Below are 22,778 nucleotides of genomic sequence, written 5' to 3' on the forward strand. Positions count from 1 at the left end.
AGCGAAAGCGCGCGGCAGTATGTTGTGCAGACAGAGAGAGAGAGCGAGCGGCGTCATATGTGATGCAGAGAGAGTGAGAAAGCTTTTGGTTTACCGTACAATAACAGCAGAGAGTATGAGAGTGAGCGTGATTTCGTTTAGCTTTTCGGCGACCTGCATGAATAACTTTTGACTTTTAATTAGTTAGTCTGATGTTTTATCTCTAATGGAAATTTTTCTACTATTGTTTAGCAATCGGAAGTACATGTGAATAGTAACCAGCTAATTGGCCTATTAAGTCACCGAAATTCAAATGAATAACGCTAAAAAATGTTTCAGAGTTCTAATGAGTTGAGGTTTATGTATATATTTGCACACATATGCAGCTATCAGCGGCCGTGACAATCATTCTGGATCGGAGCAGTGGGCGGGGCTGGAACATTAATCAATCAATAATCTCTGGCCCCCAGCCTGTGTCAATGCACTCGAGTGATTTATGACGCTGGCCTATCAGGCGGAGGACTCGATTGACGCACTCTGGGAATCGTCGCGCCGATTGTAGACGGTGAACACGTCATGCTTGAAGCTGAAGAAACGTTGCAGGCTGCTCGGATCGGCCTCCAACTCAACTGCACGCTGGGCAGATGGCTCCACTTCCTGCACTGCGCTGGTCTTTGGCGGATTGCGCGCGGGCTGGCAGCGCCAGGTGATGGTCAGCTGTGGCAGACCACAGCAACAGCAGCAACAGCAGCCCAGGCTGAACGGCTTGGCTGGCTCCGAGGGTTCCGTGGGCATGGCTACGTCCTGGCCGCGACCCGACCGGCGGCAGCAAAGGATGTCCCTGGTCTTCTGCTTCAGCAGGGAAACGGTGCGAATGGTCTGCGTGAGGAAGGTGTAGAAGAGCGGGTTCAGGGCGCAGCTGAGCAGATTCATGATGCCAAAACTGAAGTACAGCAGCCAGTCGACGGGATCCGAGTAGGAGCCGTACAGGCGCATGATCAGGAAGATCCAGGCGGGCAGGCGCAGGCAGATGAAGACGGCCATCATGAGGATCACGACGACAACCATGCGTCGATGGCGTGCCTCGCGAGCCTGTGCAGCTGGACCCATGCCACTCGGTGGTGGCGCCTCATTCGTGTTGCTCCTTGCCGCTTGCGGGCTGGAGGGCACTGAGGGCAGAGGCGGCTTGTCGATGACAAACGGCAGGGCCACACCCATTGCACTGGCCAGTGTCGAGGGCATCAGAAGATCCCCATTGCTGGCGGGCAGTGACTTGAATTGTCCCGCCTGATCCTGTTGCGTGTCCTGCTGCTGCTGATGGTAGTGGCGCAGCACCCACAGCTGCCGCGCAATCACCGCGTTCAGCCAGAGGAAGCTCACGATGCAGGGCAGGAAGATTAGGGCGAACAATATGACGTAGATGAGGCCTTCATTGTGCTGCGCATAAACAAAGAACCAATGCATGAATGTTTTTCCCACGCTCAGCGATAAGATAATAATCCCCGTAATCACCCAGATCCCCACGTAGTGCAGATATTCTGCCCTTCGACTTACGTTGCCCGCCAGGCACATGCTGACCAGCTCCAATTCGGTTACCTCCAGGCTCTCATCGGTCTCCCCTTCGTCGGTTGTCTGCAGCTTCAGCTCCATCTCCAGCAGATAGATCTTCTGGTGCTTGTAGATGCCAATCAGTGGCGCAGAGGCGCCAATGGAGCACAGCCAGATGAGGCCAACGATAAGACAGCTGAAGCGAATGTCAGGATTCCAGAAGCCCAGCACTGGCCGCATCACGGCCAGGTAGCGATCCGACACAATAGCCACGAGTGTCAGGCTGCCAGAGAGCAAAGATGTGGTGGTCACAAAGGGCACAAACTTGCACATAAAGCCGCCAATGGTCTGGGGAGGGGAAACATGCAAGAAATGTTTGCCAAAAGATTAGACTCAAAACTCACCCACAACTGCAGATATTCCGCATGGAATTGCGCCATGTACGAGACGCTGCAGAACACACTCGAAACGAGATCGGAGAAGGCCAGCGAGAGCAGACAGGCACGAAAGAACGGACGCAGCTTCCTTCGAGTGTTCACATAAATGGTGCTCAGATTGCCAAAGAGTGCCATCAGAAAGAGGGAGCCCACGACGCACATAAAGGCATTCCGCTTGAGGCGATTCAACTGGCTGAGATCCTCCACAAATATGCCCGGATAGGGCTCGTTCGCAGGGCTCTCCGCCACCGTGGTGTTGTTCTTGCCCAAGGCCCATTTCAGGTACAGCTCCAACTGCTTCCAAGTGTACGACAGAAGCGCCATTTCCAGCTGGGCAGCCCACAAGTATGCAACCAGTTTGCGCGCCAGCTTTCGCATCAGAACTGTGGAAACGCCAGATATGGGGTTTTATTCTGGCTACCGATTGCCAGCTATTATCGCTTCGTGCCAGATAGCTATCGGTTGTCATAAGTGTTCGCCGCTCGTTGCACATCAGAATGGATGAATGATGATAGCAGAAAACTTATCAAATGAATGTACAGCTGGGGGCAGCATAATAGTAAAGCAAACACGAGTAAAATCACTCAACCTTTGGCCATGAAAACAGTCCCACATCAGCCTTAAATAACTCAAGTAAAACATTGTTGATATAGCTTTGATTTCATATTTATTTTGCGACATTTTCTTGGATTGTGTATCCATCCATATATAGCACATGTTTTGTTTTTGTTATTGTCCACCTCAAGTTGCACAAGTTCAGCTTCAAAAAATACAACGTACATTCATATATGGTGTATGGTAAAGATATTATCTATATAATTATGCTTAGCTAAAAAAATTATACAAGGATTCTTTGATTGCAGTTGAAACTTAACAGCAAAAGCCTAGGGGAAAACGAAACCTAAGAGTAAAACTTATTCTGAAGAGTGCTAAACCTAAGCAGGCAGGCAGGCAGGCGGGCAAAAGGCAGGACAAAGGAAACATTTTATACAAACATTTATGGCTAGCTACAATCGAAAATTACAAAACTAAGCACTCGCAAATACTTGGAATCTGTTGGCAAAAAACACAGACACACGCGCACAGACACACACAGATACTCACACAGAGGCAGTCTCAGAAGCTGCCAATCGCTCGCACACAAACATTTGCCACGAACATCGATAAGTGTAGAATAAAGTATTGTATTTGTATGGTTAGAGTTTAGAGTTTAGAGTTTAGAGTCTTTTAACCAGCATAGTGGTGGAGAGTACTTGTGTAGGATAGTTGGATAGATTATTCGATATTAGGTAGCTTTACAACGACGGATAGTTTCCTGCTTTTTGCTTGTTTGTTGTGGTATTTGCTGTTGAAAGTGCAGCGAAGCCTTTTTAGTGTCCTGCAGCTAGTAGTATGTCTCGTGGGATCCATCCAGACACTGGCTGGACATGTGCAGCGTGAGCGTCTGATAGGGCAGCGGCTTGCCCATGCTCAGATTTGCCGTCACATAAACCAAATAGCTGGAGCCGGGCATTAGATTAAGAATGGTCTCTGTCTCAATGTTGTCGGAGCTGCAAAAGGATAGGGAAAGGCTTGAGAAGAGCTGAAATATCAAGGGATTCTCTGACCTACCTTTGCTGTCGCTCTCGGCAGGTCATCCACTGGAAGTTCTTGTACTGCATCACCTGTTTGGGCACAAAGTCCATGCAATAGTTGGTGGAATCCACAACGCTGCGATTGCGCTGCGGCAGATTGAACACAATGATGCAGTAGCTGCAAAAGGGGAAGAGCAAACGCTACAGTAGAGGCTGTGTACTGGCCAGTTTCGAGAGCTTACCTGAGTTCCCGCTCATCGGGTGAGCCATTCCAGGCTATGGTCGCTCGATTGCATCTCGTACGCACATTGAAGACGCTGATGTTCAGCGGCAGCTCCGGCAGATCACGGAACAAATGCTCGCTGCTCACAGCCACCTGCAGGAGGTAAGGAGAATCCTCGCTTAGTCCGGGAACCTTCGTAAAGGTTCACTCACTTCATTCCATCCCACTCACCAACACTTTCTGGGCACGCACCGCCTCATCCTCGTTGCTGGGCTCGAAGCGCATCAAGTAGCGTTCGCCGGGCTGGACCCCGTCCTGCCGCAGATACGTGGGCCGGTAGAAGGCATCCGAACGGATCACCTCATTGCGCTGGCGGAGCAAATTCACGCGAATCTCGCTGCCCGAGCAGGGCAGAAACAGATGCCGCATGTAGGTCGGTGGCGGCTCCGTCTGCGGCACCTTGAAGCTGTACACCTGCATGCCATGCTGGCCCCCGATCTTCAGCAGATTGAGCGACTGCTGGCGTAGGGCCATGGGCTGAGTGCGATTGAAGCTCACCTGGCTGCTGCTCAGCAGCATCGTGAGGTTCTGGCGACTCTGGTGCACACCGTAGAGATCCAGCTGGTAGCTGCTCTTGGGCAGCAGACGGCGGAGCACCTGCTGGCGTCGCTTCCCCGTGCACACAATGTGCAGATTGTGGCGAGGATTCAGGCGACGCTCGCGCTTCGGTGGCGTGGCCCAGACCAGATCCAAGGGACTGCCAGCGCTGTAGCAGCCCGTGGCTTTTGGATGATTTTGCTCCACATAAGCGCCAACAGCCTGGCAGAAGTTGGCAAAGGGATTGCGAAAGGGCGAGCTAACCATGCGCTGAATGACCAGACAATAGTGCATCGCATGGTAATCGAATTTGCTGCAAAGGGCAAGAGGGCTTAGAGCTGTGTCTTACTTCTGTGTCCCCACACTCACCTGCGATCCCATTTGACAACCATTTGACGCTTCCGCACACGATTGTGGCTGCGAATGTGGATGCGATGCGTTTCGTTGAGCAGCGGCCAGGCCTGCTGCGGATGCTCGGCCAGGGCGTCCACCTTCAGGGCGCCGGCCTGTCGCGCCTGCACAAAGAGATCGTACTGGCCGGGCAGGGCGCAGGGCAGCACCAGACTCCCCACAGCAATGCCAGGGCCAGGTGGAACGGCCGCTGGTCGCAGTACATTCGCTGCCAATCGTTTGATGATCACAATAACGATGATGATGATGAGGTTCTTGTGGCAGAGCGCTTACCTGTCTGATTGTAGTACATCTTGCGGCCCACGGTCACCGAAAAGAGAATCGTCAGCGGCGTTGAGACGTTCAGGTTCAGCACAAAACTGCAGGAAGAGTGAGGCGAGAAGTTGAAAAAGGGTTGGACTAAGTGAGCTGTTAACGCCCTGTGTCAAAAATGATGACACTAAATTATCACACGCAATTTGTTCTGACAGAAGGACAGGCCTCGTGTCCCAAGTGAACCAAATGAGTCAGCGGGTTTGGGGCTAGGTTGTACCCTAACCAGAAGAGGAGCAAGCTTGCGGAACAGCTTGGAGGGCAGCTTCAATCCACAGGCAAAGGGAAGCTAAAGAGCATCCAAGCCGCGACTTCCATTTGCCTGGTTGCTGCTGGCGCAACATTGTTGCAGCCAAAGATTGTGCGAGTCCAAGTACGAGTCTGCTTGCCTGATGGCATGTGCTGCTGCATTGTAATTAAATGAGATATTTACGATCAGTTTTTCTAATGACAAATGGCAGAGACAAATGTGCTGCGCTGTCCGAAACACCCACACGGATGGGCAGTCAAGGATGCTGCAGGATACGGAACGGCAGATGAGTGTAGATGGAGATGGAGATGGAGATGGAGATGGAGTGCGGATAGCTATTGGCCATTGCAGCAAATGACTCATTGACTTGGCTGATGGCCGGCGGGGCCATCTCGAGTTTTTATTTTTATGACCAGCTACTTCCGGGCAACGTCGCCCCCGCACCAAAAGGATGTTCATGTGCATGTCCATGTCCGTGGATGGTTTATGTGTGTCTGTGTGTCTGTGTGTCCGTTTTTGGCTGGCCTGCCAAAAGGTTCTCGGGCAGAGTGATGGAGTGTTTTAATGCATTCGGGCCTGGGCGCCGACGCGACTGAGCCAATATTTGCTTTAATTTAAGCCTCGCATGTTGCAATTGCAATTGTTTGCCTCTGCCACTGCCACTGCCACTGCCACTGTGGCAGTATCCTTGTTGGCGGCCAACTGATGACAGCAGTCAATTATATAAAAGGCAAACATCAGCCAAAGACGAAAGTTGAATGCGCTCGGGCTCGTTGTGAAATGATTTAATGGACCCCAAATCGAAATTGTCTGCGGGAGTTGGCCCCAGGGCAGATGACTCAGGATATATGCCGCCCCATTCGTGTGTAGGGTGTGCGGCACATCACATGCAGCGCGCAGGAGTCAGACACAGTTGACTTCCCATCGTTCAGCGTGACAGACAAAATGTGGTCAAATTACCAGAGTGCGAGCCGCCTGCTGCTGCTGCTGCTGCTGCTGCTTCAACGGTTACTCCTCGTCTATGGCATCGTGAATCCCGCCAATGACACAGCCAACACGGTGATCTATATGCTGCCCGCCAAGGATCTGGGCCCCGAGACCTGGCGTGCGGGCGTGGACTGCCTGGACAGCTTTGCGCAAATCTTCTTCTTTCGGAATCCGCGGGAACGCTTCACCCGCTCCTACAACCTCATGCTGACGAACTCCTTCAACCTGTCCATGCCCGCGGATCAGATCCAGGAGGGTTTCCACAAGCTCATCAATGAGGCGGTCGCCCGGGCTGGGGAACCGCACCGCTCGGAGCTCTTTCAGCTGCGCGTCATCTCCGATCATGAGGACATGAGGAGCAAAGAGAGGAACAAGAACTTCGGGGAGCTGCTGCTGGCCGACAATTATGTGATCATTGTGGACACCGTCGAGCGGCTGCTCAGCCTCATGAGTCGCTATGTGAGTCGAAAGCGCTCGTGGAATCCGGGCGCCCGCTTCCTGGTGCTCTTCCACAATCCCCAAGTGCACAATCGACCCTTGCGCGTGGCCTCCCAGATCTTCAGCGAGCTGATGAGCAGCTTCTACGTGCACCGTGTGGCGCTGATATACGCCGACTCCGCGTTGGACTACAATCTGCTGGTGAACGATTACTACAGCAACGTGGACTGCCGCATTCTCAGTGTGCAGAGCGTGGGCCAGTGCCACGACGGGCGGCTCTTTCCCAGCCCCAAAGCCGTGTACACTGCCATGACGGACTACATCTCTGGCTTCAGTCCCAAGAACTGCACCTTCTTCGTGTGCGCTTCGATCTCGGCTCCGTTCGTGGAGGCTGACTGCATTCTGGGCATCGAGATGAGGATCCTGGGCTTCATGCGCAACCGTTTGCAGTTCACGGTGAGCACTCGGCGCCCTCAGCTCTAAATTATATTCACGCTTCCCTCCGTCCGCAGATCAATCAAACGTGCAGCTTGGAGTCACGCGGGGAAATGGACAGTTCGGGCAACTGGAACGGTCTGCTGGGCAAGCTCACAGATGGCGAGTGTGACTTTGTCATAGGCGGCTACTATCCGGATAATGAGGTGGCCGATTTCTTCTGGGGCTCCGACTGCTACCTGCAGGACGCACACACCTTCTACATCAAGGTGGCCGATCGCCGGCCCGCCTGGCAGGCCATGGTGGGCATCTTCGAGCCAAGCACCTGGATCGGCTTCATTGTGGTGCTGCTGATCAGCTGGCTGTTTTGGTTCGTGCTGGTCAGCCTGCTGCCGGAGCCGGACTACTTCCAGCAAATCAGTTTGACGGCCATCAACGCGCTGGCGGTGTCCATCTCGGTGGCCGTGCAGGAGCGGCCCGTCTGCCAGTCCACGCGCCTCTTCTTCATGGCCCTCACGCTGTACGGCCTGAACGTGGTGGCGACGTACTCGTCCAAGATGATAGCCACCTTCCAGGATCCCGGCTATCTGCATCAGCTGGACGAACTCACGGAGGTAATGGCCGCTGGCATACCCTTTGGCGGGCACGAGGAGAGCCGCGATTGGTTCGAGAACGAGGACGACATGTGGGTCTTCAATTCGTACAACGTCTCGCCAGAGTTCATACCCAAGACGGACAACCTGCTGGCCGTCAAGTTGGGACAACGCTGCATCCTCAGCAATCGCATGTACACACTGCAGAGTCCCCTGGCCGACGACATCTTCGCCTTTCCGCAGAACTTCTTCACCAGTCCCGTGCAGATGATCATGAAGGCGGGCTTCCCCTTTCTCTACGAGATGAACAGCATCATCCGCTCCATGCGGGACGTGGGCATATTCCAAAAGATTGATGCAGACTTTCGCTACAACAACACCTATCTGAATCGCATTGCCAAGATGCGGCCGCAGTTTGCCGAGAATGCCATTGTCCTCACCACGGAGCACCTGAAGGGACCCTTTGGCATTCTCGGCGTGGGTGTGCTCTGCTCCTCTGTGGCCTTTCTGGGTGAGTTAATGATTCGCTATTGGCCGTGCAGGCTGCAGGTTAAGCAGCAGCAGACTGCCACTCGCACTCGCAGGAAGAGGCCGAAGGACGCAGGAAGGCTGCGTGGAAGGAGCCAGTGGGAGCGTCAAGTTCAAGTGGCTCCAGTCATACGATTTACGCCAGTGAAACGACGCAAAGTTCTCTAGAGATTGGGGGATTGGCTTTGGCTTTGGCTTTGTCTTTGGCTTTGGATAGACAAACAATCCAGAAGGAAAAACTAAAGCAAACTCCGAGTAGCTAGCGATAAAAATTGACTCAATTCCCATAAATTTGCAATTGAGAGACAACCCCAACGTGGTCTTCCTTGTCTTCTGTCGTTTGCGTCGTCTGGTCTGGTCTGGTCTGGTCTGGTCTTTGGTCTGCTTCTGTGTCTCGTGTCTCGTGTCTGGTCTCTGGCTCGGTCTGGCCTGGGTCTGCTTGTTCTGTTACTTTTCACGCGAAATACTTAAAATCAGAGACAAAATTCTATTTTTGCAACTATCACAAGCGGCGAAGGCAACAAAAGTGAACAGCAACAAAAGCAGATGCAGGCAGGCAGTCGAAGAGGGGAGCAGCACCCCCCCCCCTGGCACCCTCCACCTTCCACTTTCCGCAAATTGACAATCAGCATTCAGCTTCAGCTTCAGCTAGGGAAAACACCCAGAAAGCATCAGCGGGAAAAAATACTCCAAAAACCGAAAACAGAGATAAAGTACAAGACGTTAGGGAGACATTCCTATAAGTAGCACATCGCGCTGATTGCCAGCACAGTCTATAAAGAACGTCACAGCATCCAAAACAAATGTCCGCGACTGTTATCGGATTGAAAAAGTTTCGATATGAAAATAAGAATTACTCCAACTCGCCTCACACATGCAGGCAAATGTTTTGAGCAGCAGAGAGCTTGTGTTCAAATTGGAAAATTACTTTGCAAATTCGAATTAAATCTATAATAAATGGTGGAGAAAGAGATGCTATAAATCTGTTATCGTTGTGTGGGGGAAATTCTTTGGAATGGCCTTTTAAAATGTGGCATTCCAAATGCATAAACTAGACTTTGATGTAAATAAAGCTCACATTTCACTTGGAGTCCTGTTTTGAGGGTAGTGGGCACATTATTTGATATCTCTATTATGCCGCTGAATGATTCAGACCCACAACAATGCCCAATGTCCACACACAGGCAGACACAAAACTCAATTACTCACACCGAAATGGGCGCACTTAGTGGCACTCTTGGGCCCCGGTAGACTATTGAACTATGCCGCACTACTGCCTCCATCTAACTCATCTAACTACATATGTGCCTCAGTGTCTGACTAAGAGCACTCGGACCCAAATTGAGCGACGCATTGCGACGCCCCTGTGTCTGTTCCGTCGTGCATCGCGGTTCGCTTTGGTTCTGATGCTGATGCTGATGCTGATTCTGATTCCAATTTCTGTTTCTGTTTCTGTCTGCTGCCCCGTGTATTTTCGTACTGTGGCCAGTGCTATAAATACTTTACTATGCTAAAAGGTATACCCACTATAGGAGATGTTTTCTGTTGCTCTGAATGATGACGATGACGATGACGATGCCGATGACTGTTTACTGTCGATGATGATGATGTTTTTACGCACTCAAAAGAGAAAAACAAAGAATTATGCACAACTTTTCATTGCAAATTGTTTGCCATGGTCGCTGCTGCTGGTGGCTCCTTCGATACGCTTACAAATAAATAGTTTCACGCCATAAAGCAGGCCAGGCAGCCACAAGGGGGAGCTGTGTGGGAGTGGACAGTGCAATAAAAGTTGTTTACATCTCTTGAGCCTGCGGCGCACATAAAAATGCAACAAACGACACAACACACACAACAACAACATCCACATGCAGCATATGTATTAACAGAATATTTGTTTTGATATCCTGTAGAGCAGCAGGCAGACAGGGGGGCATATTCGAGTGCAGCAGCTAACTGGTGACTTGTGCCAAAGGGGTAACCCATAGTCGACACGGTGGCCACAACGGGAGAGCGAGCGGCGGCTGCTACAGGTGGCCGCTGTGGCTGTTTCTGTGGTGGTTTTGGTACGATTCGAATGATCGAATTGGGAATCGAGGAATTGGAATTGTGCCGTCGAATTAAGTCGTTAAATTAATATTTATGATTTGTTTGCGCAAAAATATTAACGGCTCTGGCAGTTGATTGGCAGGCCACAGAGTGAAGGCAGGCAGGCAGGATATGCCTATGGCGATGGGACATGCACTGGCAGGCGGATCGTTGCTGATTCTAGCAAAACTCTTAATGACTGCACGCGCCATAAACTGCGCTCGCGACTGCTCTCTGGCGACTCGCACTCCTTTTCACACGCTCCACCAAAACTGGCTAAACTCGAGACGAACATCACGTACTCAAAGTCTGACACTGACTCGGGCTGAAGCTGGCTACTGGATAGGCAGTCGGGAGTCGCAATTGGAGCACTCGCCGGGAGTCGCGCGACTCTAACAGAGCAAAGTACCTGCAGCCACACAACACCACAGAAAATGGAACGTAGCAATGGACCCCGAAAAAGGAGATGGCGACAAACCACGACATTAATTTGAATGTTTGCTAGAGCACTCTGGGAAATGATCGAATGTTATGCGAGGAGCCATAAGACGCTGCTGGCTCCCCGTCGAACGGTGTGCACGTCCATTGGAGATGATGGAAATGAAAATCCCTGGCCAGGCCTGCCTAAGCGAAAACGTGACGGGCTAGGCCCAGCAGCAGGCCCAACTCCCAGTGCCCGTCATGGCAATGAAACTTGGGAAAAAAGAACATTGCTCATTCGCCACGTGTTACGCTGAAGTGGCACAGTGGTGTGGCACCAGTGGGGCACTTAGGGGCTTCTGATTGCATTGCAATGAGGGAAATAATTCTTTTTACTCGCGTTGCCAACAGACTGCAGCCTCTACTGAGTGACTTGAAGTGAGAATTTGCCAAATGCAGCCCAAAAATATTCATGGAATCGCAATCCCAGTGTGCGCCACTATATGTGGCAGCAGCTGTAAGGCCCACAAAAAGCCGCACAAGAAGCAGCAGAAGCGGCAGACAGACAGACACATGGCCATGTGTGCACGTACTTATATGGGCAACTGTAAAAAAAAAACAAAATCTGGCTCTAGGCTTTGGCTTTGGCTTTGGTTTTTTGTTATTTTTTTGTTTGTTTGGCCAGCCACACGTCGTGGTTATAAATTATTTTTTGCTGTCCCGCTTTTTCCTTTGAGGCGCCCCACAAGTTTGGCGTTGGACATCTTTTCGTGTTTGTTTGGCCATAATTTGATTTGTGTGGCAGGCGGCGTCGCCATCGCACTTAGCCATATTAGACACAGGACCTCTAGCCCCGCTCTACTCACCGCTTCCTTTGCCGCCCCTCCAGGGCAATGTGCACGGGCACATCCACATACAGGTCCTCCACGTCGTCGATGTCCTTCAGCATTTTGCGGTAACGCTGCAGCTTCTGACAGCGAGCCGTCGTCGTCGTCGTCGTCGTTGTCGATGTTGGCACTGCCATGGGTGGCATTGGGTGCACTGGTGATGGCAGCTGCCCGGCTGGACCCATGATGATTCGATTGCTGGCCAGCGGTGAGTGGGAGATCTCCGCCAGCAGCGAACCGCTGAGCAGCAGCATCAACAGCAGCACGAGTCCTGGCATCCTGGCCAGCATTAACGACTTTACTCGCTCTCTCTCTCTCTCTCTCTCTCTCTCTCTCTGTATAGTTTATGGACCGATGAGTTCCTCTCTTCAGGCTTTGCCTTGATTTAATTTTGCTTATGGTTTAACTTGGCTGTGGCTTTTGGCTTAAACTTTAATTTGGTGTGCGTTCTGTGTGGGTTTTGGTAGGTGTTGTGGGGAAATTGCTCTGCAAACTTTATGCAATAATTCTAGAGTACTTCTGGAGTAGAAAAGGAAACTTTGCTAAGGCTAAGATCAAAGACAGTGATGGGTTATGTTACACCTGCTGAGGCATGTCAAAGATTGAATTACTCTCTGCAAGAGCTCGAGATTTAGCTCTGCGTGGGAAAATGTATTCCCTCAGTTGTGGAAGGGATAACTTCTCCTTTATATCTTGACAATTTCATGTTCTATCTGCCAGCCATTATTACGCACTGTTCTAGCACTAATCCGATGAGCCGAGGCCTTCAGCTCTCCTTCTTTCGGGACTGGCAAAAGTTCAGGCAATCCTTCTTGGAGCTGGGCTCTCCCCCTCTGCTGTTCTTTGCACAATTAAGGCCTGTCAAACCTTTGACACACGTCGCCTGATGTCTGCCCCCACTTTTGCTGCTGCCTGCTGCCTGCTCCTCTCTGCACCCCCTGCTCCCCTCTCCCACTTGCCGTTTTGTGCGGCGACAACTTCTTTGGCTTGCCGCAAAATTTGCCAAAAAGAAAAGGAAAATATTGCGTTGTTTTTTAAGGGGAGGAACGCGCTGTGTCTCTCGTCCGTCGTCCGTCTTCTCTTTTCGGTTTTTCTCTTCGCATTTTTTTCTTTTCATTCTTTTGGTTTACGTTTTTGTTGGGGTTTTTTTGGGGGCGCCCAATTAATTTGAGGCTGCAGTAAATCGATTCTTGGAACTGTTAGATTTGCTAATTGCGGCTACCCGCTGACCTTTGGCTCTGACTCGGTTGCTGGCGCTGGCGCTGCCCGTGGCACGCCACACACCAAAATCAATTAACGTTCTGCGAAATTTGCGTGTGCCGCAACAATTGGTCTGCGGATGGAATGCAGCAACAGCCACAGCAGCAGCAGCAGGAGGCCGCCGAATAGGGGTTGTGCCACCTGTGGCTGGGCTGGCCTGGGGTTAGGGCAAAGGCAAGAGCAATTAGCCGACCACACACACACAGAAGGCACACCACATGGACACACTCTTACTTTTGGAAAGCACTTTTTTGTTTTCATAAATTGTGATTTGTTGTGGCACGCATAGTTGTGCGGGAATGGAGTGTGGTGCTACTTTTGTTCACTGTTTTTGCTGCTCCTTTTTGGAAACTTTTACTGGACGGACGGACAGGCACACAAACACACGCGACACGGCTCGACACGTTTCCCGGGTGTTTTCACTGCTGCTTTCCGCGTTCTCCGCAATACGTAACGTACGTAAGGGAAACGAAGTGGCACTGATTTTGGGGCTGCTGCTGCTGCTTGCCTCGTCTGCCTTCCTTGACGTGCAAACACAAAATGCCCGAGAGTCGTGCGCAAAGAAAGCCAAAAGCCCGAGCGCATAGCGCGTCAGCATGGCACCGAGCAGCGACGCCAGCAGAGGCAGCGACAGAGAGCAGTGGCAGCGCAGCAAGCGAAGAAGAAGTCCCCATAAAGCACGAAGACGACACGAAGTCTCTCCCCCACGCACAAATACATACATGTATGTGCGTTTGTATGTATATTTGCGCCTTAATTAATGTTTTTTTTTGTGTTTTCTTTTCGTACTTTTGGGCCCGCTTCTCATTGATGAGGCTGTCCTCCCCTGCCTGCCGCTGTCTTTCCTTTGTTTTTCCCCTTCGCTTTCGCTCTTTTATTCCTTTTTCTGTGTGTGTTTGGTTTTGTTTTTGTTTCTGTTCTGTTTTCTTTTGCTTTTTGATTTTTGAATTTCGTTTTCATTTCATTGAAAAATAAAGCAAGAACAGCACAAGTCGCCGCAGAAACAGATGAAGAGCATGAAATGCGTTGATTTTTTATATTTTAATGCGCGGCACGTGACTTTCGGTGGCAAGCAGTGAGCGCCACACATCCATCTGCCGCCGTTGCACCCTGAGCAGCGTCCAAAGTGCCAACCGCCATGTAATCGGAGCTGCCGCCAACACGGCAAATGCACATTAGAAGCGCGAAGAGGGGGGACACGAACGATCTTGTAGCTGAAGCTGGAGCTGGAGCTGCGACATCTGATCTAAGTTTATGCGGAGCTTAGACGGGGGAAGCCAAAACCGTTTCTAGTATGAAGTGTGGAATATATTTGGCTGACATTTATTATATTTTCTGGCAAACATAAATATAAATTTGTCCTAAAACATTCCCTCAGACGCATAAACCATGCCTTATACATTTTACATTTGTTGTTACATATTTATGTCTCAATCTAGTGCCTGACCAGCCCCCAGCCGTAATTCCCAGCCACAAAACTGCGCCAACGTCAGCGCAAAAGCGAAAATCCCAAAAAAGATTGTCAAATTTTTGCTGAGTTTCATAAATTGTTCGTGGACGCCTGTCTGGCCAGCGGCCGCCACCTTTCGCTGGGTTCACCTGTCGTCTGCCTGCAACTTTGTGTGGGTCTGCTGGGGGCTTTCCCAGAATTCTGACAATTCAAAACGTACAAAAAACTGCAACAAAATTGCCACGCTGCGGCAGGAAGGAAGTGAATTGCGTCTGACGGCAGCGAGGCAACAAATTAACGGCAAATTAGTTAGAAAATCAGAAAACAATTTTAGTGACTTAATCAGCGGCGGCCAACAGAAGGGAAACCAATTGGAAGCAGCAGTGGAAAGGGGAAATGGGAAAGGGGAAGGCAGTGCCAGAGAGAAACATCAGCAGTTGACAGCGGGGCAACCTTGGAGGCTCCCCCAAAGCGCATTACTCAAGGGGTCTTTGCCAGGTCCATGTCCAGGTTCAGGTTGAGGTCCCCTGGTCCAGGCTCATGCATAATGCAAGGCCCTGTCCTGTCTCTGATTGGGGCGGCTCTGATGGTGGCCCAGCGAGACGGCGTTGCATTTTCAACAAATTAATTATTGGCAAAGAGGTGGAACAAGTCAGTTAGTCCGCTGACTGCAAATGAGTAACAGAACAAGGCTCCCCCCCCCACGTACGAGTACCCTTGAGAAAGTTTCCACGAAGGGTACAATCGGTACAACCAAAGGCAATCGGGCAAAACTTAAACAGAAATCATTTGGGACCTTCCAGCTTTCGCAATTAGTTTAAAAAGCAAACAAACACTTGGGAAATTGCATTAAGTTAAGGCATTTAAATGTACTCAATGATTCCCCACAGCCACTGTGAAGTGAATTCGAATTGAATGCAATCGAAATGTTGACAAAATACTTCGATTCGCCTTTCAACTGATGGAGTCAACAGCCAATCGATCAACGGGCAACGGGCAACGGGCAACTGGCACCCCCTTCTGGCTCCCTTTAACACCCCTAACCCACCACCATCCACATACAAAACATATTTGGTACAACATTTTTGCCCCACACTCACACTTCATCAACGCGAAATGATTGGCATGCCATCGTCAAGCGACAGAAGCAGCAACACAAGACCCAACAGCAGCCAGCCACCACCAGAGGCATCAGAAAGGAACAGAAACAACAACAAATAAATGCGGCAACGTTGGCGGCGACAGACTCCGACATGTGTAAAGGAATCGTTTAAAATAAATGACAGCAGCATGGCCCCACCTCCCCCAACTGTTCCTGCGCCCTCCTGCCTCCTGCCTCCTTCCCCACCTGACTGCATAATTACCCACAGAGCAGGGCACACGGCAGATCACAATAATCAATACGGTCAGGATGATGGAGCAGGGAGGCAGAGAGGGGGAGCAGCTACGAGGCAGGTAGGAGGAGTGTGGCCCGAGTTTTTGTTTTGTTCTTGCCTCTGAGCCACTGTCCCAGCAGCCAGCAGCCAGCAGCCAGCATCCAAGGTGTGCGTGTGTGTGGTCCCGCTCTGACTTTTTACATGTTTTTCGGTGGCTTTGGCTTCGTTTGAACTTGGGCGCCGCTCAGGGGCACAGGCACAGGCACAGGCACAGTCCCAGGCACTGAGGACTCCTCTCTGTTCCATTCGTCTTCGTCGTGCCTAGATCATTTGTTTACACGCATCCACAAATGGAGCAACTAGGGACGCACACTCAGGGCCAACCTATAAGAGCTTCTTGCCTCTTCTTTGCTCTACACCAGCCCCAAGAGCTCGTGTCATTTACGATCCTCAAACACTGCAGCTTCAATGCAGCCCTAGAACACGGACTTATCAGGCCAGACCCTCTCCAGTTTTTAGCACATGACAACACCTTTTGCAACGAAAACTTTGCCGCGGGCCGCACAGGCAGAGGCCAAAGACAAAAGCTGGGTCTGCGCCCACCTGTGCTGCCTCCAGTGGCTGTGGGTTGACAGATGGATGGGGCGTGGCTTTGGCAAAATCAAAAACTTTAAAACTCTCCGCTTATCCCATGCCCTGCCACTTCCCTCGCCGACTAAAGGAACAGCTCAGTGGAAATTGTCAACTTGGCACGCATTTTATTAAATGAAAGAATTTTCCTTGGCTACAGTCAGGGGGCCAGGGGCAGGTCCTTGGCTGCCATTGCTGCTGCTGTCAAACTTACGCAAAACAAAATCGGAAAAGGCCATCTGAAACACACACACACACACAGACACACACAGACAAAGAGCAGACGAAGAAGTCAGGAAGGAAGGAGCACGGAGCACGGAGCATGGAGCATGGAGTGGCATGGGTGCCGGGCCATCTTCTCCTTTTGCCAGCGACAAAGTGAAAATTTTTTAATTGCATTTTTGCCAACTGTCGCAGCGGATTATTGGCAAGCAATCCATTCCGTTGGAAATTGCAGCGGAAAATCTTCTCGCAACGCCAACACAGAAGCTGCATTAGGCTCTGGCTGTCTGCCTCTGCCTCTGCCTCTCCGCTTTGCTGAGCAAGTGCAAACTTTCATTAAAAATTGTTCATTTGCTGCTGTAGCGCAGAGCCGAGGCCATTGTGTAAAAATAAAAAGAGATTTCCTTGCTGTGAGTGCAACAGAATATTGCTACTTATGCTAATGATGAATCGACAAGGAAGTTGCATCGGGAGCTGCAAGGTACACGGATGAAAGGGAGTTCCATTCAAGTTTGTTCGCGTGGAAAATCGCAGTATTTTCTGCTTGTTAATTAACAAAGTTCTTGGACACACAATGATTAGTGATTTTTATGGTAGAATTTCAGTGTTAAATATGTTTTATCTGTCCCTAATGATTGTTGCATGTGGCTGGCCGGCTCTCTTTTGTATAAACAAACGAATAAAACAATTTCAGTTGCTTTTTTTTTTGTGTCTCGTGATTTTGTTCAACTTGTTGGCTGTTTTTTGTTTTTGTGTTAAACGCTTCGGCCGCTTGTCATGCGATGAAAGAGCTTTCGATGGTCGAGTTTGTGTGTGTCCGAGCTGTCATGCGTCGCCACCCAGAAGCTCAAGTTTATAAGAGCCACCGCCAGCGCCAGCGCCAGCACCACCAACTCATCATCATCATCATCATCATCATCCTTATTCAGAGTCCCAGGAAACTTCGTCGATAAGTTGTTGCTGCCACGCAACCAGCACGACAACAGCAACAACTAAAAAAGGGACAACCTTTGTCATGACCACGTTCATCATCATCATCAGCAGCAGCAGCAGCAGCAACAACCTCGGGGCACGATGATCATGATCGATGCGAATGTTGGCAATAGGCACAGCGCCCCAGAGGCAAACGGCGTCTGTGTTTGATTTGTTTGCTGCCTGTGCTGCTGCCTGTGCCGCTTCTGACCATTAAAAGTACAATGACCAGAGAAAAATAACGTTATTAAGCCATCGGCAGGCAGGCAGCAGCAGCAGCAGCAGCAACAACAAAAACAATCAATAAAAGCTAAACCCTACAAGAACAGAACAGAAACATAGCCCCGCAGAATCGAAATCGGAATCGGAATCGGAATCAAAACAAAGTGACCGAGAATTGGCCCAAAACACACACAAACACATAAGAAGAGCCAAAGGGTATGTTCGATTTGCTCTTACTGATGCTCAAAGTATGCCAAAGGAAGTATTTATAGACAGGCCATTTGTCTTAATGATCGTTTCTGGAGTTGATAAATGAACAAACTCCACGCTCTGTGCATGTCATAGAAATAGATTTGAAAGCTTTGTGTCTCTTTTTAGAGGGTGCCTACCATTCGACTACTTCTGCAACTTGTTACTGCCTTTACTTGTATGTTTTATGCCTGTGCTCTGCTCTTAGCATTCAGGCACGATCGAAAGCGAAAACGCTGGGGGTCCGCGCCCTGCGTCAACAAAAAGGAGCGAGGCCACAGCCACAGCAAAACGTATTTCCGATTGGTTTTATTTTCAGTTTTGGCCTAACTGTTTATCACATGAGAGACTCAACTAATTGGCTGTAGTCCTGCGGCTTTTGAGTTGGGTAGAACCTTTCATTAAAGCAAACAAAAAAATTAGTTCCCTGGAACTAAATGATTTTGAAAATGTAAATAGAATTCAAGGTAAAGAAATTGAGTTACAATTTGTAAATGAAAACTTTGATGAGCATTCTTTTGGAGCTACCAGCTTACGAGCTGGCACGCTCAACTTTATCCTTTATAGAGATTTTCCCCACAATAGTTTTCTCCATTATACTTTTTGTGTTTGTGCGCTGAACGCATCGTTGTGGAGTGAAGCGAGTTCCCATTGAATGTTCAGCTTGGTAATTGCAGGCAGTCAACTGCAAAACGGCTAAATTGGTTAGCCCGATGTGCACCCTTTGTCTCTGGCTTAAAATTGATTGAAATTATCAGCTCTGGCTGCTGGCATGTCTCTCGCTTGCTCTGCTATCTGCCTCCGCCCGAAGGTGCTCTGTCTCTGTCTCTGTCTCTGTCGCATTCTCATTCTCCTGTCTCTGTTTGCTGGTGCGGTATGTGCGACATTTAATGGGTTAAACGAGGCAATGTGTCGTCGCAGTCGACATTTGCCGGAAAGGCTTACGCATGCCACTTAATTGGATTGGATTTAAGCAACAAAATTACAGACAACATGGCTCACAATAACAATAAAGTTGTAGTTAAATTGCTCACACGCATGAGGGGCATGCATGTGTGCCTCAAATCTGCGGCAGCTGCGAGTCAGGCCCCCACATTGATATGCGGCATTGACGCCTGTCAGAAATCAGGCAAATCTTTATCTGCTGCTGCTGCTGCTGCTGCTGCACATTGTAATTAGCAGCCCTGGCAACCCGTTGCCCAAATTGTCAAAAACTAAACGCTTGGCCAGCAAAAAATAAAAGGATATACGCGTTAGCAGTGAGAGCGGAAGTGGCAGGCAAATGACAAATTACACTCTGACACAAAACCACAAACCAAAAAGCTAACAAAATGTCGATAAAAGCAAAGTTGTTGGCTGGAAAAGCGCACTACAAATTGCATGGACTGCAAATTAAATGAATTTCTGCTAGTTTATTGTCTGCAATATTCCAAGTATTTAAATGCGAATAATGCGAGTGAGAGATTCAATTAATCAGTGGGAGAGAGAGCTGCTAGACTTACCGCAGTCCAGCTCGAAAGGTTAATGGTTTTCGCCGTACAAAATGCTCCATTTCTGACATTCCTGCCAGTCAAAATGCAAAACAAATGCTGCTGGGGGGAAGAGGCAAGCTGGGAATTTCTGACATGCCTTTTACATTGCTAACATGCTTCTTCGACTCTTTCTCTCTCTCTCTGACTTGAGGTCGGGGTTTTGTCTGGCAAAAGGAGCAACTGTGAAGGTATTGTAGGAGCTGCCAGGCCGCATGTTGGTTGGTTGGTTGGTTGGTTGGCATTGCTGCCACTTCGTCTGTCTGTCTGTCTGTCTGTCAGCTGCTCAGATATACTCGGGTATACATTTAATAATATGCACATTTATACATATATTTATGGGGCATACTGCTATGCAAGTAGATATATTTGTGTGTGTATCGTGCTGTGTTTCGTTGGTTTCTTTTTTGTTTTTCTTGCGCTATGGCAACATATTTCACTGCATAATTTCCTAGCTGATGTGACGCTCTCCCTACTTCTCCAACTGCCTCGCAACGCATGCAAATGACAAAAACAGCAACTGGAGCAGACAACACTGCAAAAAGTTGACAAGGGGCAAGCCGCAACAAACATCTAACTGACAGTTGTCTTTGGCTCCCAGTAGCCATGGAATACGAACTATGCTGGCATTGGGGCTAAGAAACTAGCGAGAACTATTACATTGCCACCATTTCCATTTATTGTTGTTGCTTAAATGGCTGATCGATAAAAGTTGGTGCACTTTTCACTGTATTAGAGCTAATAAAAACCACACCATAAAATCGTTTTACCATCTCCACTCGAACAACTCCATAAATAATGCTTGCCTGCTTCGATTTTTACACCATAGTCAATAGTCTAGACGAGCTCTGAAACAAATGCCTTTGGTGGCCATTTTTCTGCTGTTTCCTTGGCTTGTTATCATTTTTTAATAACATTGTTGCGCACAGTGGTAAAATTTGCATAAAGCACACACACAGCAGGACACTGACGGGACGACAAACGATGAGGACGAGCAGGCAGGCAGGAAGCGGAGACAGCGCACAACATGTGGTATGAGTAATTTCTTGCTTAAGCACAATACAATGACACGAGCGCTGCTTTATGTGCATGTTCGTGTGCGTGTGCGTGTGTGATGTGTCGTGAGTCTTGACTAGATGGATGAAATAAAACAATTTTCATAGAAATTCCGTGCATTTGCATAAATTTCATGCACTCCGGACGTGGCGGCGATGTCGTCATTCTCATCTACTTAGCAAAGTGCAATGCAACACGAATCTCTCACGGATGGGGAGAGGGTGAATGGAGGCCAGATGGAGCACGGACCACGCTCTTCTAACGAAGGCATCAGAGCATGACAATTCCACTGACATGAGGAGTGTGGCCTCCATCCTGACAACGATGGCACTTCCCTCCCATCGGCAGGCACACTCTCTGCTGGCAAAGTTTTTGCGGCGAAACTTTTTTGTCGCTTTGGCAATAATCATAAAATTTCACTGCATATGAAACAAAAAACCATAAAAACTATACAAGAATGGGCAAAAAGAGAAGAACAAGGCGAAACGTGATTGCAACATAAAAGCGATTGCCAAATCGATTTGCTTGTCAGCAGGCATCCCCCCTATATGATGCCAAATAGCAAGAGACAAGCGAGCGATAAGCCAAGACGAACGCTCTTATCGATGGCAAGAAAAATGGCAAACAATTTGAGGAGGAAAACACACAAGCAGCAGGACATAGACATAGAGGCTACGAAAATATTGGCCACGTTGACAGCTTAACGTACATAATTAATGTGACAATCCAACGGAATGTGTGTGTGTGTGTGTGTGTGCGTGTGGGCATTAATATATGGGCATTCGGCCGGATAAACATGTTGCCAAAATGATCATCCACACACAGAGGAAGATACGGCCAGCACCACACGCATTGGGCAATGCCACACATCTGACGCTGTTGACATTAATTAGGGCCAAAATGCTTTTCTCCGCCACTAAAGCCTGGCCAACTCATTAAAGAAGAAGCGGGGCGTATGCGTGATGCGTGCGCCAAACAAAATTGAGAGACAAACAACAAACATTAAAAGTTTTTATTGAGTTTACATACATATCTACATAAACATATACATATATGTACATATATCTATGCAGTGTAGCTGTTCACGTTCCCACCCCCCCCGCACTTGCCAGGATAGACAACAAAAAGCATTAAATTACTTTATAATCCGTTTATAGCTTTAGCCGGAAGTGGTCCAGACACACACACACACAGGGGGGGAGACAAGCATGGACAAACACTCTCAAACACTCACAAACACTGGCTCTGACTCTTGGGGGAGGCAGCTCAACAGCATAATCAAATCAAAGATTACGTTGAAACATTGAAATTACGTCTAGAGCAGAAAGCACTCATAGTCATAGTCACACACAAACACACACGGACAAAAACAGAGTGCGCTTGCTCCTCAGTCCCCATAGTCCCCATAGTCCCCGATGTCCACAGTGCCCAATCCTCGGTGCTCAGTGCCCCGCAGCACTCGGAATTCTCCCCCTCAGTACTCGGCCATCGCCAGGCGAAATGAAATGGTTTTTGGCAACACTCTCTACGAACTTTATGATACTTTGTGCATGGCATTAGTGTTGCTTCAGTTTGGGATTGGGGATCAAAACGGGAGAGTGATCGAAATGGCAGTTTTCACTTGCAGCAAATGGCACAGGGATCTCTCAATTGATCGGAGAATCGGAACAGCAGAATCTGTAGTATATTTAATTGCATTAAAAGTAATCTCTGCCGGCTTCATTTGCTACCCATTACCATTCGTACTCTTCATATTGCCAGCTGCCTAAGCCGATGGCTGGCGATGTGAGACGGCGGCGGCTGCTGCACAGCACAAACAATTGCAAACATTAAGGGAAATCCTCTACAACTTTGACCCTGGCAAAACGTAAACAGACGAACAAAAAACTATACAACAAAGGCAGCAACAAAGCGAAGGAGAGGCGGTAATAACTTTTGCTTCATTCATGCACACCACACACAAGGTGATTCATGTGCGACGAGACCGAGAGCAGGCGATGTCCTGCGCAAACGCTCTCTCTCTCTCTCTCTCTCTCTCTCTGGGTCGGGAGATCTGGCAACGCTGTGGAACAAAGCGGGCTGCGACTTGAGCTGCGTCTGCTATC

At 49.3% G+C, this 22,778-nt stretch overlaps 3 protein-coding genes across 3 annotated transcripts; 1 reads left to right on the forward strand and 2 right to left on the reverse strand.

Annotated features, from left to right (window-relative positions):
- Positions 1–449: 449 nt before the first annotated feature.
- Positions 450–2,308, reverse strand: LOC117583822 (beta-1 adrenergic receptor). Its single transcript, XM_034272411.1, has 3 exons — positions 1,932–2,308; positions 1,534–1,875; positions 450–1,416 (listed from the first exon to the last, which is right to left on the reverse strand). The coding sequence occupies exons 1-3, from the start codon at positions 2,286–2,288 to the stop codon at positions 490–492; spliced, it is 1,626 nt and encodes a 541-aa protein (XP_034128302.1). The 5' UTR covers positions 2,289–2,308; the 3' UTR covers positions 450–489.
- A 306-nt stretch (positions 2,309–2,614) lies between these two features.
- Positions 2,615–21,743, reverse strand: LOC117587466. The gene is made up of 8 exons (XM_034278195.1): positions 21,733–21,743; positions 11,687–12,014; positions 5,043–5,128; positions 4,728–4,977; positions 3,993–4,671; positions 3,781–3,914; positions 3,576–3,716; positions 2,615–3,514 (listed from the first exon to the last, which is right to left on the reverse strand). Exons 2-8 carry the CDS (start codon positions 11,995–11,997, stop codon positions 3,349–3,351), a joined length of 1,767 nt encoding a protein of 588 aa, XP_034134086.1. The 5' UTR covers positions 11,998–12,014; positions 21,733–21,743; the 3' UTR covers positions 2,615–3,348.
- On the forward strand, positions 6,265–8,614 carry LOC117587483. Its single transcript, XM_034278220.1, has 2 exons — positions 6,265–7,212; positions 7,269–8,614. The coding sequence occupies exons 1-2, from the start codon at positions 6,277–6,279 to the stop codon at positions 8,478–8,480; spliced, it is 2,148 nt and encodes a 715-aa protein (XP_034134111.1). The 5' UTR covers positions 6,265–6,276; the 3' UTR covers positions 8,481–8,614.
- Positions 21,744–22,778: the final 1,035 nt, after the last annotated feature.

Source organism: Drosophila guanche, unplaced genomic scaffold (genome assembly GCF_900245975.1).
Source record: "Drosophila guanche unplaced genomic scaffold, DGUA_6, whole genome shotgun sequence".
Classification (NCBI taxonomy): domain Eukaryota; kingdom Metazoa; phylum Arthropoda; class Insecta; order Diptera; family Drosophilidae; genus Drosophila; species Drosophila guanche.